The sequence below is a fragment of the Pagrus major genome, chromosome 11 (assembly GCF_040436345.1).
Source record: "Pagrus major chromosome 11, Pma_NU_1.0".
Classification (NCBI taxonomy): domain Eukaryota; kingdom Metazoa; phylum Chordata; class Actinopteri; order Spariformes; family Sparidae; genus Pagrus; species Pagrus major.
In genome coordinates this window covers 6388957-6407088 of record NC_133225.1, presented here as the reverse complement: position 1 = coordinate 6407088, position 18132 = coordinate 6388957, and the positions used below count along the sequence as shown (strand labels likewise).

The 18132-nt window shown below is 42.2% G+C and overlaps 3 protein-coding genes and 2 non-coding genes across 6 annotated transcripts in view; 3 read left to right on the top strand and 2 right to left on the bottom strand.

Annotated features, from left to right (window-relative positions):
• Positions 1-2731: 2731 nt before the first annotated feature.
• cep63 (centrosomal protein 63) lies at positions 2732-8523 on the bottom strand. Its single transcript, XM_073475771.1, has 14 exons — positions 8193-8523; positions 7837-8014; positions 7512-7607; positions 7225-7332; positions 6997-7110; positions 6715-6888; positions 5184-5329; positions 4871-5014; positions 4644-4743; positions 4346-4543; positions 4017-4103; positions 3688-3878; positions 3274-3577; positions 2732-3163 (listed from the first exon to the last, which is right to left on the bottom strand). The coding sequence occupies exons 1-14, from the start codon at positions 8231-8233 to the stop codon at positions 2966-2968; spliced, it is 2079 nt and encodes a 692-aa protein (XP_073331872.1). The 5' UTR covers positions 8234-8523; the 3' UTR covers positions 2732-2965.
• A 458-nt stretch (positions 8524-8981) lies between these two features.
• On the top strand, positions 8982-9053 carry trnap-cgg (transfer RNA proline (anticodon CGG)). Its single transcript has one exon. It is a non-coding gene; the product is annotated as a tRNA-Pro (tRNA).
• Positions 9054-9476: 423 nt separating this feature from the next.
• Positions 9477-9548, top strand: trnap-ugg (transfer RNA proline (anticodon UGG)). The gene has a single exon. It is a non-coding gene; the product is annotated as a tRNA-Pro (tRNA).
• Positions 9549-9748: 200 nt separating this feature from the next.
• LOC141005421 (uncharacterized) lies at positions 9749-11985 on the top strand. The gene is made up of 4 exons (XM_073477273.1): positions 9749-9971; positions 10535-11025; positions 11450-11554; positions 11645-11985. Exons 2-4 carry the CDS (start codon positions 10688-10690, stop codon positions 11688-11690), a joined length of 489 nt encoding a protein of 162 aa, XP_073333374.1. The 5' UTR covers positions 9749-9971; positions 10535-10687; the 3' UTR covers positions 11691-11985.
• Positions 11986-15986: 4001 nt separating this feature from the next.
• The window catches only part of rab6ba (RAB6B, member RAS oncogene family a), a 52113-nt gene continuing 49967 nt past the window's right edge, over positions 15987-18132 (bottom strand). The window contains exon 8 of one of the 2 annotated variants that reach the window (XM_073476625.1): positions 15987-17606. In XM_073476625.1, the coding sequence (XP_073332726.1) occupies positions 17542-17606 (65 nt within the window). In that variant the 3' untranslated portion in view covers positions 15987-17541. The remainder of the gene's footprint in view (positions 17607-18132) is intronic. The other variant, XM_073476626.1, reaches the window with a different exon arrangement.

The window sequence follows — 18132 nt, the reverse complement described above, 5'->3', positions numbered from 1 at the left end:
CATTGTGGGTACTGTAGGCTCCAGGTTTTTAAAAAGGAAGGAGGCATGTAATAAAATAGGCGATATCTCTGGCTCTGCTGTTGATTTTCGATAATTCGTTTTTAAACCAGTAGACTGCTTTTCCAAAACCTTGTGCCTACATTACCCATAATGCAACAGGCACTCCAATTGTTAAGCAGAAAGCCTGCATTTCAAATTGACGGCGCAGAGTTTGAAAGACAGCCGATAACGAGAGGCCGTGATGAGTTACATTATGGGAAACGTATGATTCAGTGTTATAGGGGCTTAAACAATACTTGAGACTAACAGTCAGACTATTTTGACATCTGCAGCTTCAATTTTGACCTTTTTTATTATCATGTCTCTTAGAGGTTAGTTAAGGTTATGGAATTGCAATACTTAATTGCTGGAATGCTCCTTTAATACATAGGCCCCAAAAAATGAGGGCGACGGATATCTGAGAGAATTCCTTTCGAGGGAAGGTGCATCATAATCACACTCGTAACATTTGTCCTGATGTGTTTAAGAGCCTAATGCTGGCAATCCAATTCATTAACCTAATCAATTTACTCAATCATCTTGTTGCCCAAAGCAAACTTTTTCCCGTGAATCATTACGTAAATAAAACAAGTCAAACTCTCCCTGGACTTGATTCAGCCTCACTCCTCCTCCCTTTTACGAGGCCCCTTCAAAGAATCTCCACATATAAAAACCTTTTCACCTCCCTCAAGAGAGAGCCAGAGGAATGCCTGCCTTGCCAAATTCCTCAGCGCTGTTTGTTGGGGCTTACAGTGCTAGTAACACAGGCTACCAAATACCGAAGTGACAAGTCAGTGGGCTCAGGGGACTCCTGAGCAGAACATCTGTCTTGTAATAGCACGACAGCAAAAACAAAAAACACATATTTCTTAAGAATATTCCACTTTATTTCCATTCTATCAGTGTGTCCTTCATTAGGAAAGCAGTAAAATAACTGTTCCCCTCCGGCCTTCCAGTGTTTGTGAGGTCGAGCGCCCCACATGGTTGATATTAACATTCCATCAGCTTTCTAATGATGAGGACAAAGCAGGCCGCGGGGTAACGTTCATGACAGCATTGGCATGGGCAACACATTCCTGCATTTGACTAGCTCGAGGGCCTCTGCAGTGGGTGGTGGTGGTGGTGGCGTTGGTGCAGGGGGGGGGGAATGAGGAGAGCGGCAGTATTAGCTGCATTCTCTCTCCCTCCCAACTGTGAGATGTCTGGATAGACATGTACATATGTGGTATTTTCCCAGTTATGACAGACGTGCAGGGAGGACGGACACCTCTTTGGCTCGAAGCAACATTCTTTTCTCCGGACGTAAATGCAAAGCGAGTATTAATGGTGCATTCCAGGCCACTTGAAAAATTGGAATATGCAGCGTCCTGAGAGGAAAAGTGCAAAGGAACTCCGCTTAATGTCAGCGCTCCAACGAGTAACTCAGGTGGAATTCAGGAACTATAAATCAGTAACGTGTCACACAAATATGACCGACTGCAGGGCAGAATGCATAATGAACAGTCAGTCCTAAGGTCATTTCATTCTACTCAAAGCACTACTCAGGCACATTTCCATGATGGTCTGATAATAAATCTATATACATATATATATGTATATATATATATATATGTATATATATATATATATATATATATATATATATATATATATATATATATATATATATATATAGATGTGTAACAACATGGCTTATTCTTAAAAAGGAGGCCTCTCTGGTCATCAAATGTAGCAGTTTTCTATCCTTATCTGAGCCAGAAAACACAGCACAAGACATCTTGGGCATTAAGGGATCTGTACAGTACTTCAGGTATGGCAATCACTCAAACAATGGCAAACAATTCTGTTTCTGAGTCTGACAAAAAAAAAAAAAGAGTCACTCGAGTTGCAGCTACAGACCATCATGACTCATAGTTAAGGCTGCGTGTATCTTGGGTTACTTGCATGTTAACCGTGACCTAATTCACAAATTAAGTGCAGTATTATCTTTTCGCCTCTCTACCCCTTTTAATTTTTCCACAAGCTGAATTTTTTTTTTTAACTGGCTGACAGAAAATGCAAAACATAAGTTGGCTCCTGCTTCTCAACTTTGAGGATTTGCTGCTTTTTTTCTTGCACTTTTATCACAGTAAAATTAAATCTTTGCATTTAGACCAGACATCTGAGGATGTCACTTTGGGCTATGTGAAACTGTTGCATATTTAACTGTTTTCTGACAGGATTGGGCCAATGGAGACAAGGACACTTTTAAACCCAGCACTGGCACGTATGTTGGATGCTCGCTCGAGATGTTGATCTGTCGGCTCTCTTGCCAACAAAGTGTCGGTGGTGCGATTACAGTGGTGAGCTAGTGAGGAATGACATCAGTCAATCGCGATGGACAATGTGGAAAATCAACATATGCCAGATCGATAGACATTGCCCAACATTGTTTTGTTATAATAATCATTAGTTGCAACACTAAAGCTAACAATGCAAAGTAAAACAAAGCTTCACAGTATTCCAAAGCCTATGATGACACTGTTTGAAACAGATTCACGGTGCAGCTGTCTCGCTTGTTTGTCTTTGATGGTGTGTTCAAATACAGCTTTCACCACAAGACGTGAGGTGAAGCAAAGCGTTTGATCAGTCAGCTTTTTTCAGTTCTCTAAAAGCACACAAAAACATGATAAACAGAATAAGAGAATAGTCACAGGCAATAATAAGAGTTTATCAGCTGCAGAAGACTACTATGTGATACAGTATGTGTAACCTCACTGTGGGGACGGAGTGGTCTTGATAAAGCTCATGTGTATAGTGCTGCGCCATGACACCACTGTACATGTTGAGAGCTCACTGGAATGAATGGTTGAACTCAAAGCTCTGTGTACAAGAACAGTCTTTGGCACTGCTGTCCAAGGCACTTTTATTCCACCTTACTCGATCACTAACCAGTCTGTGCTGAAGTCTGGGCAGACTCGGGCCCTGAGCCGCTTGGCAGGTACTTTGACACTGTCTTTGCGTTGTTCTCACTCATATCCTGGATGAAGTTGTCCAATCTGTGGAGCAGCGCCGTGGACCTCAGGTCCTCTTCCTCCAGGAAACGAGAAACCATGCCGTCTACAGGGGACATTGACGAAGGCTCCTGGGAGAAGAAAAACACACAGCTTTAGGATTCTTTGATAAAAATAGGTCTTCAGAACATTAACTACAACATAACTGTGGACTTGGATTATGAGTTGTGATGAGCCTCACCACCGGAGAGGGAGAGGGCATGATTGTTTCTTTGGACACTAAAGTCAGAGAGTCTTCGGAGCTGCAACTTTGCCCATCAGCAACAGAGTCATTTGTACTTGGCACTGAGTTTCTCCTGCTGAGTCTTGTGCTACTGGGGGAGGAAGAGGAGGAGGATGCTGTTGAATGAGCCCCGCTGTCCTGGGCCTGGCTACAGGAGTGCTCTCCAGAGGAACGGGACAGGGTGTGCAGCTGTTTGAAGAGCTTCTGGATCTCCCCTTCTGAGCGAGTCGCTGTCTGTGCCTCCTCCCTGGGTTTGTGATGCCTGGTAAAGACAGAACAGAAGATGCACATAGGTTCAGTTTCGTGATCTCTTGTGATATTGTGTGTGTGTGTGTGTGTGTGCGTGTGTGTGTGTGTGTGTAAACCAGGTACCTCTCCTGTGCAGGCTGTGGTTGGTCAGTCATGGCATGGCTGAGCAGAGCTTGTTCATATTTGTCCTGACAGGTCCGGCTGGAGACCTCCAGTCGGGCGAGCGCCTGCCTCAGCTGCCGATTCTCTTGCTCCAGGTTGCTCAGAGATGACACATAACTCTCCCTCAGGGATGCAAGCGATGGATCCCCCCTCTGAGCAGAGCGGAGTGAACCAGGGGGTAGAAAGCAAAGAGAGATGAGTCACTGAAGCCAAATTAAGTAAAGAATCCTGTCTGCTGCGGTCTGCAAAACTGTAATGACTTCATCACAACTATGTCAAGGCAGACATACCTTTGGTGACTGAGACTCCAGCCTCTGTAGCAGGCCCTTCAGATGCTGGTTTTCAGTTTGTAGAGTCTCCAGCTGGGCCTGAGTCATCTGAGAAAGATGAAGCAGAAAAATGTGACTTGTGTTACTGAATGCCTGAGCAGATGCGTGGGATCCAGAATGATGCAGCTTTCCTCAACCTTTTACAAAAGGTTGTTTAAATTTCAGCAAATAGTCTGTGTCAAAGAAAACTGATTGACAAATGATTTGACAGTTTGAGATGATTAAATGCTAAATTAAATGTCTAATTTCCTTTAAAAAAGATCATTTCATGAGGCTTTTCATTTTCTTACTTTAAGCTCAGCTGCCTTCTGTTCCGCTCGCTCCACCTCACCACGGAGCTGCTGCTTGATGCTGGACGAGGGGCTGTTCAGAGAGGCGATGGTGACTTCGCGTTGGTGCAGCTCAGTGGTCAGCTTTGACACCTCCTTCCTCATTCCCTCCACCTCACCGCTGTGAGTCTGCTTGGCCCTTTGAAGCTCCTCTCTGAGCTGCAGAATGGACCCATAGAAGAGATGGTACAAATTTGAATTAGCTAAATTTTACACAAATGCATCATGTATGTCAAAGACACTACATACGTTCTCTGACCTTTTTCATTTCAGCAGCAGAGGAATCATATTCTGCTTTAATACTTCTCAGTTCCTCCTTTGTTGATTGGTCAGCTCTCTGTCGGCTCACCCTCTCCAGTCTGAGCAAATCACAATAACATAAACATCATGTTGATATCACAAATTCAACGCATACCCAAGCACAAATGTCAAGCTCATATGTTCCAAGTAATAATAATGTGGGTGTATAAAGAGGCCAGTATTCACCTCTCTTTGAGACATGCCAGTTCAGCCTTGAGATGAACCTCACAGGCTTGGGCGCAGTGCAGCTTGGCTGTGGTCTTTTCCAGATCTTGTCTGAGGGTTTCCACTCCAGCACAGCCCTGAGCTGCCAGACAGTCCTCCAGAGAGCTGAGAAAACAACAACAACATAGCTGGGCTTTATTGACCCCTATAAAAGCTTTTTTTCACACAGCACACAAGCATTGAACTTTTGGACTACTCAACAGTATAGACTGCCCTCTTGTGTATTGTTACTGTACTGCACCATAACATTATTCACAGGTAGATATCAACCCACCGTATGACTTGATCTTTAGCTTGCAGTACTTGGTTGAGTCTGGCAGCTTCATTGCGAAGCCTTTGGCGTTCAAGACCGGCTCTTCGCACAAATGTATCCTGGGAGTCCAGGGTGGCGTGGAGCTCCTGCCTTTCCTCTGTCAGGACCTGAGGAGCAGCAGAGGATACTCAGCTGACAAAACAATATTTTAACCTCCTGCACTGCAGCACAAATCTACTGATAAACAAGGCTGATGTTAGTTTTTGTGAGTACTATGCCACTTTCCATTATGTTACTGAATATTCTTGGAAAACATAATCAGACTTGTCGCTTGTATATTAAAAGAGATAAACACGCTGGCTGATCTATGCTGCAGACGAAAGTGTGCGCTTGAATTCCTCAGACTGGAAAGATTTTGTTTGAATTATTGACATTTGGTGCATTGATTGATGCAAATCAGGTATATCCACATCTGACGATGCCGTGGAAAAAGCACTCAGTCAGCGCTGTAACGCTAATTCATTTTTTCATCCATCTACCTGCTCCATCAATAGCATTACAAACAGGGAGCTGGAACAGCTGGACTATTACAGGAATAATTTGGGGAATTAATCTACAAGTATCACACAGATTTTCACATCACAACAATATAAGGAGGATATATATAATAAAGGATTTTCATAGTCGCTGTTTGTTACTGTCAATTCTGTGATTACCGCTGTTTGCAGAGATTTGATTTGTGCCCGACTGAAAAAATGTCTCTGGAAATATTTAAACAATTTTTTTTTCTCTTCAGTGGCACCTGTTCATACACACTGTGTATTTAGCAGGTTACTGAATCCAAAAGATTCACTGAATTGCTCACTTCTCTCTCTCTCTTTTTTATAATATGGGATGATAGGAGGCCCCACAAACATTACAGCCCTAAGGACCCATCATGATCACATTAAAGCAGAGATATCTATTATGAATGTTGAGCCCATTTTGAATATGATTTGATCGTGTTCCAATCTGGGTCAGTTGTTGTTGACAGATAGGAAAAGATACTGATCATAAGTCTTTGATCAAGACGCCTCTGGTTGTTCTCATGAATAAAAGAACAGATTTGATATTTGGCGACTGACATGAAGGACAGGGAGACATCCTGCTAAATAAACAAGAGAAGAAGAATAATTCAGAGCTTAAAGGTTTATACTGTGACATTGGACAACTGAAACGAATGAAAAACTGACTGAGCTGTGGCAAGAGAATTAAAACATTTACAGCATTTCATCAAAGACCTACTAAGTTTGGTCTTTTCAGCTCAGTGTCATTACATATTAAGAGTGAAAGCAGCTGGTTGTGATCCTTGTTTGTTTTTGAACAAGCAGGATTTACGGAGTTGTTTATGGCCAGACTACAATTGTTACTGACCAGTGTGGTTCTAGTTGTTCTAAGTCTGTCAAGTTATTGGAAATGCTCTTTTTATGTGGTTTGTCTAGTTTTCGCAGTCTTCAGGTTTGTCACAAGCTTTAATCTGACCCTGCTTGTCTATTTCCCTACAGTTACTAACCTGCTGCTCTCTCTGGTACTGTCCCAGCCAAATCTCGAGGGGTCGAAGGCGTTCCAGTTCAAGCTCTTGGGAGTGCAGGCTGCCCTGAGCCTTCTCCAGCTGGCTGCACAGATGCTGCACCTCTAAGCAGCACTCCCTGTGCTCCCTCTCCTTTTGCAACACCTGCAGCCGGGCCTAGAAATCAAATGACAGAACGTGTGTGAAAAAATAGCCTGACTTCTGTGTGACTTGACCCTGCTGTGCTGTCATGATATTATGAAAAAGTTATTAATCTGCTTTTACTTTCATGCGTGTGAGCTCATCAGTCAGGCTCTTATTCTGGGCCTCCAGGGCTGTTTGCTGGTTTTGGTACTGGACACGCTGCTTCTCCCAATCTACAGAGAGCTGCTGATACTCCTGCAGGGACAGACAAGTATGTTTATACTCCACATAACCGGCAGGTGGCAGTAAAGGGCAATCTATAAGTGATTAAGGCAACAGGCAAAAGGAGTTGGACTAATATTGTTGTACCTCGATCTTTCCACTGAGTCGGGTCATGTCTTTTGTATTGGCTCCCCCACCGGTCTCCTTCAGCTGTTTGCGCTGAAGCTTGTGATAACTTCTTTTTAATTTGTCTAACTGCAAGGAAAATGTTTGTGAAAAGGATTCTCAAGTTAAAATGTTCAGTCTGGAAAGATTAAAAAAACTTATTTAGTTCCTTTTGTTGTGATTTTTTGGACTTTTGTTCGGTTTAACTGGTTAATCAGGACTAAAGTAATGAATGTTTAGGCAGTTTGACCGATTGTTGTGTGTCTCACCTCTTCTCGGACTTTCTGCAGTTGTTGCTCGTACTTGTTAACCAGCTCTTGCCGACCAGGCTGGACTTCTTCCAGCTGCTGGCGGAGCAGTCCGATCTATGATCAGGGGTGATGGCAATCAAGATATAGTAAAAAAAAAAAAATTACAACTATGCATAGTTGCATTAGCATTGCAGAGGATGTGTGGTGAAGCTATCATAATAATGCTGTAAAATATATATATATATATTCCAAGATAAAATGAATGGTGGATGATTTCCATCTCCAGTAAAGAAACAGAGATCCCTCACTACAATATAACTTTAGAAAGGATCTCCTGCTGTACCTCCAGGTCCCTCCGTTCAATGAGATTCCTGGTAGTCAACAGCTCCTCTTCCCCACTCTTCAGCCTGAGCTCCATGTCCTGCATCTCAGCCTCCCACTCCCTCTTCTGATGGCTGATCATGATGTCAATCTGTCTCATCAGCTCCTGAAGCTCTGGCTCACATGATGACAGCACAGAGCTGGAATACACACACACACACAAAATATCACAACACGTTTGCTAGAGCAGTTAAAGTACCACATAACCAACAGGTTGTCATCTCTGCATGAGCATACCATCACTGGTCATCTGTGATATTAAATTGGCTCAAGTTTATAGGCTAGTCATTAGCTTTAGCCACAGTTTATATTTGTTACCTTAGATCAGGGTTGTGCAGAGATCCCAGAGAAGCCTCCATCTGGTCGGAAGTGATACTTTATCAAGTTTGGTTGATAACTCACTGGCTCTTTGAACACTGTTAACTTCGTCTCAAGTTAAGCAGACTAACCTAACCTCCGTTACCATTAGCAGCAAGCTAACCAGAACCAAACTGAGCTGCAACGGTGCCTGTTAGGTTGCGTGAGCTGACTTTACCAACCTTAAATCAGTTTAGTTTGGTTAACAGGAAAGGCTAAGCGAAGTAAGAAGACTGTCAATGTTTCTTACATGGCTAGCAAACACAAAACAGTTGACTTTAGATAGTTTCAGTGCGCGTAGCTACGTTTGTTTACATCGTTAACTGAACCACACAACAACAAGTTTCCTGATGTTAGGCGGTAACTCCTCCCCCAACCTGTGACCTCATCACGCTGTACGTCCTGAGCGGTGGGTCTTGTCTGTCAGATGGGGCTCTGCAGCCAGGTAAGGCTCAGCTCTACAGTGTCCTGCAGCACAGCTGTTGTTATTAAACCAAATTACAGTACGAGTCCAAGCGTGCAGCGCTTAAAGTTATGCAGCGGTACAACCTTTAATACGTTTCGCGGATGCTTTTCTTCACCTTGATGTCAATTGTCAGGCGCCAAATTGGCGCAGGGGTCGCAATGACTGGGGAAACGGTAAGAAAAACAGAAAACGCGGACAGAATGATATCATTTTACGTTCATCGCTACTTGAGGTATCTGTCAGGAATTTATTAAATAAAGTTGTGTCGATGTGGTTGAACACGTGGCTCGTTGGTCTAGGGGTATGATTCTCGCTTCGGGTGCGAGAGGTCCCGGGTTCAAATCCCGGACGAGCCCATATTTTTGCTGCTGCTGTAAGTAAGCGATACCCGCCTGCTAACATGACACGTCAAACAGCGTTACCTCTAATTGGCGGTAGCTTAAATCGTGTCATGGTGTGTTGTATTTTGCTGTGTGACCGAATTACAGACTGAATTTTCTTCTTTTATAAGCGGATGCTATCAGGCTGATGGTATCAGGGTTTTAACGTCACGCTAACTGGGTTAGCTTACACTTAGCAGTTAGCTACAGCCTTTGAATACCGTAGGTGTGCTATCCCAACAGAAAGCTGGAGTGTTATTGGTGTTTTAGTGGAGCAGATCTTAGGAAACACGCATCTGGCAGTCGTAGATCATAAACACGAGCATAAAAATAGAAATAATGCTCCTAAAGTGAGCTCTAGTTCGCTATTTATACTGACAGATCAGCTGACTGTAGTGTGGCTCGTTGGTCTAGGGGTATGATTCTCGCTTTGGGTGCGAGAGGTCCCGGGTTCAAATCCCGGACGAGCCCTCCTCTTTTGTTTTTAAACAGACGCATCCATCTTTCCACTCGCCGGTTAATTTTAATACATCCAAATAAATACATCCAAATAATAACGATGTGGTTCAGGCAGGTTTTGAATACTGGACCAGCGAGCAAGGCTGGTCATCACTGCTTTATTGTACCTTCTCTCAACCCCCCGTCCCTCCACCTGCCCTCCGTCAAACACCGAACAAAGAGCGTCTCCGCTGCTGTGCCTCCCCAGCTGTTGGGCTGTCCCGCCCCCACAAACACACCAGACACTCTTAACAGGCGGCAGACGAGCTCAGCCTGTCCATTCACTGCGGTGTGGCTGTGCCGTACAGTCCAAAAGGGACAGCACTATTATAGAGGTCTGAAGGAGGACCGCGCCTGTTCTGGGAATAACGTCATTACAGAGGCTTCAACTATACTGTGAGTAATCATATATAATTATCATTATCTTCATTTATTTTGTCCTTCAAATGTGTTTAGTTGTGGGTACTGGGTGGGTAGTGTTATTCTACTCCAATGTTCTTAAGCTTTCTTTATTGTCTTGAAAGAAAAAGACTGATATATTTGTTTTAATGCCTAAACAAATTAAATAAACAAACCCTCTTTGTTTCTGTGACTGAATAAACTGAATAAACAAACTGACCTTAAAGGACAACACAGTTTCATACTGTTGTATATTTATATTTGGCGGACCCTGCCACCTTCCCAGCTTCAAACAGTGTTCTGGGGACCTTAGTTTCCTCTGAGAACAGCTGGTTTATTCAGTTATGGAAAAAATAGATCTGTCTGTCTGAGTTTGTATTATTACCTCATTAATATTGTAAATATTATTGTAAATTCTGAGTTTGAATTTCTTCTACAAAACTACATAATGTCCCTTTAATCTCCTGTTTTTCATATATTACTGCTGTGAAAATGTTTATAATTGTTATCCTGCTGCACATCTGATAATCATTTAATCATCTAAACTATTTTTTTAACAGAAAGAAGCATACTTGGGACCTGCAGCAACCATCTTTCCTTCAACAAGCCGTCATCAGCTGCTAGACACTGGATCGGTTTTCATCGGACTTACAGACTACAAGACATAATTTTGATCCTTACAGTCGACTCGTTGCATTCTGTTCAGCTCGACCATGGTTCTGTGCGAGGACGGCGAGTGCAGCGTCTGCCTCTTTCCCTACACTCGGATGGACAGGATCCCCCGGTTGCTCCACTGCAGGCACACCTTCTGCGAGCTGTGCCTGGAGACCATGTCGCAGGCCAGGAGCGGGCTGCTCACCGTGAGCTGCCCTCTGTGTCGCCGGGTGACCTGCATAGGAAACGGCCTCAGCCTGCAGGAAGCCCTGTGGGTCAACAGCCGGCTGTGGGAGCAGATACCGGAGGAGGAGGAGGCCGAGGAGGAGGAGGAGGACGGTGGACTGAAAGGAGAAGCTGCGGAGGAGAGGACGGAGACTAAACAACAAGCAGAATGGTGGGTTTAAAGAAAAACCTTTCGTGGCTTGCTGCAATTGTAGGTTCAGTTTTCTTTTTGTTTTTGGACATTTTCAGGACTGTTTACATACTCAGCTGGCATCTACAAATAGAAACCTTTGTGACCTTTGACCTCTTGTTGTCTATCATTTTAAATTTTGTTTTAACTGGCTTCAAATTGAAAGGTTTACTCAGGATTTTTACTATGAGGATGTTTTAAAAAAAAGAGGCAAAGACACTGAAATTAGTATCTCTTAAAACCAGTGTTGAATTTGAAGAATTGTAACCTGGCTCCAAAAAATTCCAGCCATGCCTTCCCATTCACACATGAATGTTAATCGGCACGTTTGTCCACAGAGCTGGTCATTAGCGCCTGAGCTCTGCAGTGCCACATCTTGTCTAACTGAAGGGCTTTTACTTTCCAGTGTTTCCTCCAGGTCCGCCAGAACGAAGCTGAAACTGCCCGCGTTCTTCAAAAGGTTCAGTTTGATAAAGCAGCACCAGGAGAGGATTGTGCCTGGCAGCAACGTGTAAGTTCTGACCTAAAAGCCTGAAATAAGAAGGAGAAATTAAATGAAAGTGTGGACTAATGTTTTTCTGTTTGTCTTTTTTTTTTAAAGGGAAATGAAATCCTGGCGCAGGCTGTCTACTGATGAGAATATCTGAAAAAAAGAGACAGATGAAGGACGATGTGACAGGATATTACTTGCGGATGGTAGACGCCACTAGAAGACTCGTCTCAACCCTGTCAGGGAAGAGAAAGTTGAGGCCGTTAGGCAGGAGAATCCATTTGTGCTCCTGTCAAGACAATTGTTTTGTCCTCAGCCAAAGGTGCCCTATTCTCCCCATTATTTATTCTCGGCTTAATTCTTCCAGCTGGTGCTGTGGGATTTGGTTCAGCTGTCCCAGTGGGACTCACACCCAAAGACCCCCTCGTGACAGATGGTCTCCTGAGGACATTCACTGCTGAACATTCAATCTATCTTTTTTTATTATTTATGATAGCTAAAAGTATTTAATAAAAACCTATTTTTGAAGGAATTTTTTCTGTATCCGTGTTTTTTATTCACTAATTAATGCCGGTCATTCTGTGCGGGCGGCTGTGGGAGATGACTGTCATCTGAAAGAATCATGAGCTCAAAGCAAAGACACGATAATCTTCTTCCTCGCCGTTTACATCATTTATGACACATTAAGTATTCAAGTGACTGAAAAGTAAGTGAAGCCAGGAGGAGATTTTTTCTGAACGGCATAATGCGAATATTACTTTTTGTTGGGCTCGACGCACAACAAAAACATGTCACAAAAGACTCGTTCAAGCATGAAAGCAGATTATAAACTCCATTCAGCGAGCATCTGGCGAGTTTTCCATGATATTCTGGATCATTATTTTATCCTTTTGTGTCACCTTATGTGCACATATCAGTTCATAAATATACAGCATGTACAATTCTCAGACGAAAAAGGGAATTAAATCTCGGCTCGAGGTAGTGTTTGGCGTCTCAGTCATATTAAGGTCATTGTTGTTTGACTGGATGAAGCAAGAAGTCTGTTAGTCGTCACACTGGTTTGGTAGCCAACTAGTTGTAACAGGCTGACTCAACTGTACAGTCAGTTGTATTTTGACGGATGGTGTGTCAGTTTGCCTTTTATGCGCTCCCACGGTTTAGTTTGATCACAGTGACTGACATCATCTCCTCCATGATTACAAACAGGGAGCTGCATCCAAAATCTAAATGAACTGGCATCAGCAGCGTTGGCTCTCACAGCTGCAGTCTGGACTACAGCAGGGAGGCACAAACCCTGCGGAGAACAAACAAACAGAGCAGCGTTGTGAAAATGGCACAGGACCAGTTTCAGTTTCGCAATGTATTTACCGGCTCCCAGTGCCGTCCTCGTAGTGCTGATCACTGGGATTAGATTGGAACAGATCAGGAAGCAACTCCCAGTGCGGGCTGGCAGTGGAGCGGGTAACACTACTGTGATGTAAACATATCAATACTACAATATGTAAACACTCAATTACAAATAAGAGTCCTGCATTCAAAGGCTTTCCCAAATAAAAGTCTGAGAGAATAATCAGAGAAATGTATTAAAAGTAAAAGTAGTCTAATAATATGTAGAAAAATGGCTCCTGTAACTGTGACATGTATATAAAATATTAATATGCAAAGTAACTAGTAACTGTAAGATAAATGTAGTGCAGTAAAAAGTGCAGTATTTTCTCTGGAATGTAGTGGAGAAGTAGTATAGTGGACATAAAAGGAGTACAAGTACTTCATAATTGTACTTAAATACTTGAGTACTTAGTTACATTCCACCGCTGCAGATTAGTCCGGTCAGTGTGACTAATGAGGCAGCGATCAGATGACAACATATTAACATACTTTATGGGAGGAATTCCTGTGGGAAGTCCTAGCAACAATAAAAACATGGCGCAAGACAATATGTCCACATTGCTGCCCATTACACTGAGCAGCAGTACATTCCTTTAAGAGTACGTGTGTTCAGTGCCCGGATTAAACCCAAATATTTCCAATACTGATGTATTTTTGCAATATAGGAAATCAGGGACAGAACAGGACAGAACTTCATTATAGTGCCAATAAAAAAAAGGGATTAAAGACCAGGTAAATCTGCCTAAGGCTCCCAGACACTCAGGTTCACCTGTGACAGTTCATTTGTTGTTATTTGATTCATTGCACAGTGTCTGATAATATTTAACATCAGTGCACAATTTGTTGGCAGGAGCCTAAAAGTGAGACTACCTACAGTATATTTTGCTAAGAGTGGTCACTGTGGTCACAAGTGACAATTGCAGGATGAAACGCTAAAACAATACTGTAACAATAACACAAGTAGAGAAGAGTCACACAAGTGGAGAATAGTTATAAAGTCAACAGCATTAGCCACAGTAAGCTACTGACCAAATAATACTCAAGCAACAAAACCTCTGAATGTATTGAATTAAGAAGCAGTCTGTTTTAATGCTCGAGAATGTAACTTTTAATTTGTAAGACAACAAATGAGTCAATTCGTTCTTTCATTAAGTTTTATAAAGTTTCACAGTCTTGGTTTGGCAGTTCCTGCCTTCCCACCTATTTCAGTTAGTATTATAATGACCTAATTGGCACCAACAGTTCAGTTTTGCCTGAGGGGCTCCTTCAGGATTAATCCAGCCGTGGCCAGCTCAGCAGGTAATCCTGATGACAGGTACGACCTCTAGTCATCGATAGAAACTGGAGATATTTGTTGTGTCAACACAGAAACCAGGCATGCAACAACATGTACCAATACCTTACATTGACCTAATTATTGCTTCATTACTATTAAGTACCACACTGGTTCCCAACTTCTGAGCACCTTCTAGCACAGGAGCTTTGGACTGCTGGGAGAAAGAGGTTTTCAGGCATGGGGTAAGCCGGTTAACACGCTACCTTGAGCAGATACAGTATCTCTGCAACGTAGTACATACAGTAGATGTCTTTGACACATCAGAACTGTTTTGTCTTCACATTCTGTTAATAATAATAAACGCTTTAAATTAAAAATTCTTACTTACTGCACCTTTAAAGTTGGGTTGGTCAAGTTTGCATTCCTACTGCGACAACACGGAGTAAGTTTCAACCATCCATTACACTTAGCTAATTATTTCAAGTGTTTCTTACTTTTAGGTAACTATTTAAACAACTCCTAAATCCCTTTAATCAACATTTTTGACCCATTTATTCTTTAATTTGAGGTAACGTCAATTACTTTTGGCTAATTATCTCAAATGTAGATTTATTCTTAACAATATAAACCTTTTATAGATAACTTTCAGCTGACCATTTCAGCTTAATGACGGACATATATCCATGGTGGCAGGATGCGTTACAGGTATAGTTACAATAAATGTACTAATGAAAGTAAATTGTGTATATTTACAGTACAAGCAACTGCAGAGGTTGAATCACTGACCTCCACGATCACAGAATGTAGCTATTACTCAAAGATTCACGTAATGACAGTTTTGTTTAGTCATAGCAGTGTCACTTTACTTATCCTGTGTAGAGCAGTAGTAATCTTGAGTCTGTGTCTTCTGGAAGTCATTCAAAACAACAGGAAAGTAAAGATGACTAAACAACATGACAGGTGTGCAGGTATTATGAAAGACAGATACTTCAGTGTTCAAGAAAAAATCAAGGATTCTGTCTGACTTTGGTAATAAGACATCTTTATTAATCATTTGGAGAGACATGCTAGATCTCTGTACAGTGTGAGATGGAGAGCCAGCTCTGGACTGGATCAGGTTTTGCTGCACAGAGCTGTGACAGAACATACACCCACACCCCCAACCCCCCCACCCCAGGGAATGGCCATGGCCTCCATCCTCCAATGCAGACCCCCCCCCCCCCCCCCCCCCCCCCCCGACATGCAAAGACGTTTGTTGCATTACTTGGTCCATTTACAGGGAATGTCAAAATGGTAAACAGAGGCAAGACTCTACTTTAACACGTAAGGGGAATAAATACAAAGGAACGTCTACACTAACTGATTATTAATTTCAAATAAATACCCATTGAGTTTATTTCTCAAAAAGTGCTCTCTTTACAAGGCTGTGTGGTCAGTAATGAGAGCAGTACATTCCTGTTTCGAAATAATAAATAGGCAGCAACACAGAGGGGTGATATATTACTATCTTTTCTTCCATTTTGAAGGGATTTTAGCTTAAAATGCAACCTGTCCTTGTCATTCCCAAACCCACAAAACAGTGTGTTCCAGTCAAAATCTCCTGTGATATTTTAATCCAACTCTGTCTCTTAGTATTATTAATATTTGGCTCATTATGTGGGTTAGAAAGGTTCACTAGTTTCTCACAAGAGTGCTCCCCTTTTTGGACACGTGTGAACAATTCATTAAGTCTACTCTAAGACACAGTACTCCAAACGTTCTGGAGATAAAGATTTTTTTTTTTTTTCCATGTTTCTAAGACTTATATCGTCACTCTACTTCTAAAACATGTTCTTAAAAGTGCAGTAAGATTTCACTTCAAAGACAAATTAAGGTAGTGTTCTCAACACTGGCTGACCTCACCACCAGTACATTATGATACCTGGCTCAAAATAACAAAAGAAAATAAAATTAAACAACATTGCATAACGTCAGTAGTCAGTTTAAACACAAGCAGCAAAGCAAACCTCATCTCAGTGGGGACACGTTGCGTGACAGTTTCTATGACAATCAGACAGGTCTTGAATTAAGTGACTGTACATTTACAATGAAGCTTCTCACAACTTCATATTAACCTGAAAGGTCTACATGTGCAAATTAGTCTTTTGTCAGGAATGAAACAATGCACTGATTTACAATGTTAAAGGTCTGTTCGGATCACAGAACCTGCGTTAAAGTCTACAGATCACCACACGGGGAACCACGTGTTCATGTTCCCCTGTGACACAAGGCAAGGGCTTCGATTCTCCACTGCTCACTTACAGCGTATGTGCAGACTATCATAATCACAACTACAAGATATCACACAATGCAACAGCAGATGTCATATCGTCGTGGGTGGTGGGGGTCTATGACATACTGCAAACAAATGGTGACCTAAACGGTGCCGTAATGTGGCGAGGATGACACGAGCTGGCATTGGCCCTCTATACGACTGCATTCTAATGTTGCCTATACAGAAAGCACACACTTACACGCACACGCACGACAAAAAGATATTCTGAAGTCAAGTATACAAATCCAGTTCAACAGTTTTCAGAAACAAAAAGACTTGGACTATCAGAGTGCATTAAGTCACTGGTGTAATGTTACCATTTACATGTTCAAACTTGTGTACACTGGTAGAGACAGTACCTATGCTGAAAAACTAGGCATGCATTAGATACTCAACATGTTACTGTTCAGTTTTTTGTCCTGTGACGTCGAGAACCGAAAAATTATGGATCCCAGAGGAGTTATGGGCGGGAGCGCTGTGACTGGCCTTCAGGCTCAAGATTAAAAATGGTTTACGCTGCGTATGTAACAGGTTAGGTGAGAGTTTATGGGGAGGAACTCCATTTTTGCCCGTAACAGGAGTGGGATCCATAAAAATCCATCTAAAAACCATCTGTTCCTATCGAGCTCCTGAACACAGAGCTCAGTTGTTTGCATCTTTTAAAAAAACAACCTTTCCAGAGAGATTTCCCTGAATATACAAAAATATACAAAAAAGAAACTGGGGAAACGTCCTTATCTACTTAAAAAAATCATCCACATACGCGACTTGGGGATCTTTTTCTTTTTTCTTTTCTTTTTTTTGCAAGTTGTAAGACTTTTTGGCAGTTTCGTTAACAAAGTAGGCTAAACTACTTTAGAACCAAATTCACATATTGCTAGTTCCAACCGATGACCAGTAGCAGTCAGGTAAGGAGGCCAGATTTCTCAACGTGCAAAGTCGACCGCAGGTTAACCAATAGGAAGCAACATAACAAGCATGTGGTGTAAATGATGTTTTTTTGTTTTTTTCCAGGGACGGTGCTGAGTATTAACAGGAACAGCCGCCTTCGGTGGTCTGGGGCTCCTGCGGTTTGTCCAAATTGATGTTGATCACTGGAGGAGAACGTTAAGGAAGCATTTGGACACATTTGGTATTGAGCTTATTCAGCTGCATGCATCGGCTAATATGAACATTTCTAAAGAGGGAATGGAGGCACAAATTATGGGTTTTGGGTTCAGAGAGCCAAAACTATGTATTTTAATATGCTGCAGTATCACTTTACTACCCCTAGATGGTGCTATTTCCCATGAAACTATTTAATTTCTGGACAAGGCATCCACAATTCAAACAGCCAAAATACTCAAGTGGGTCGAAAGAACAACATTTCCTACTAAAGAAATTTAGTTTAAGTTAATTCTAAAACATAATCTGTAGTCAGTGTATTACAGCAGTTTTTGGACATGGTGATAGATTATCCTAAAAATCCTCCCCTGACAAGTTATTCAGCTCAGCAGGGAATCCTTCTTCTCCATTGTTGGTCGGGTAATAAACTGAGAATGGATGTTGGCAAAAATCACCGGCACTGCTGTGCTACAATTAAAGCTGATGAACAATGGTGTGTTAATGAGTTGCTGCTGT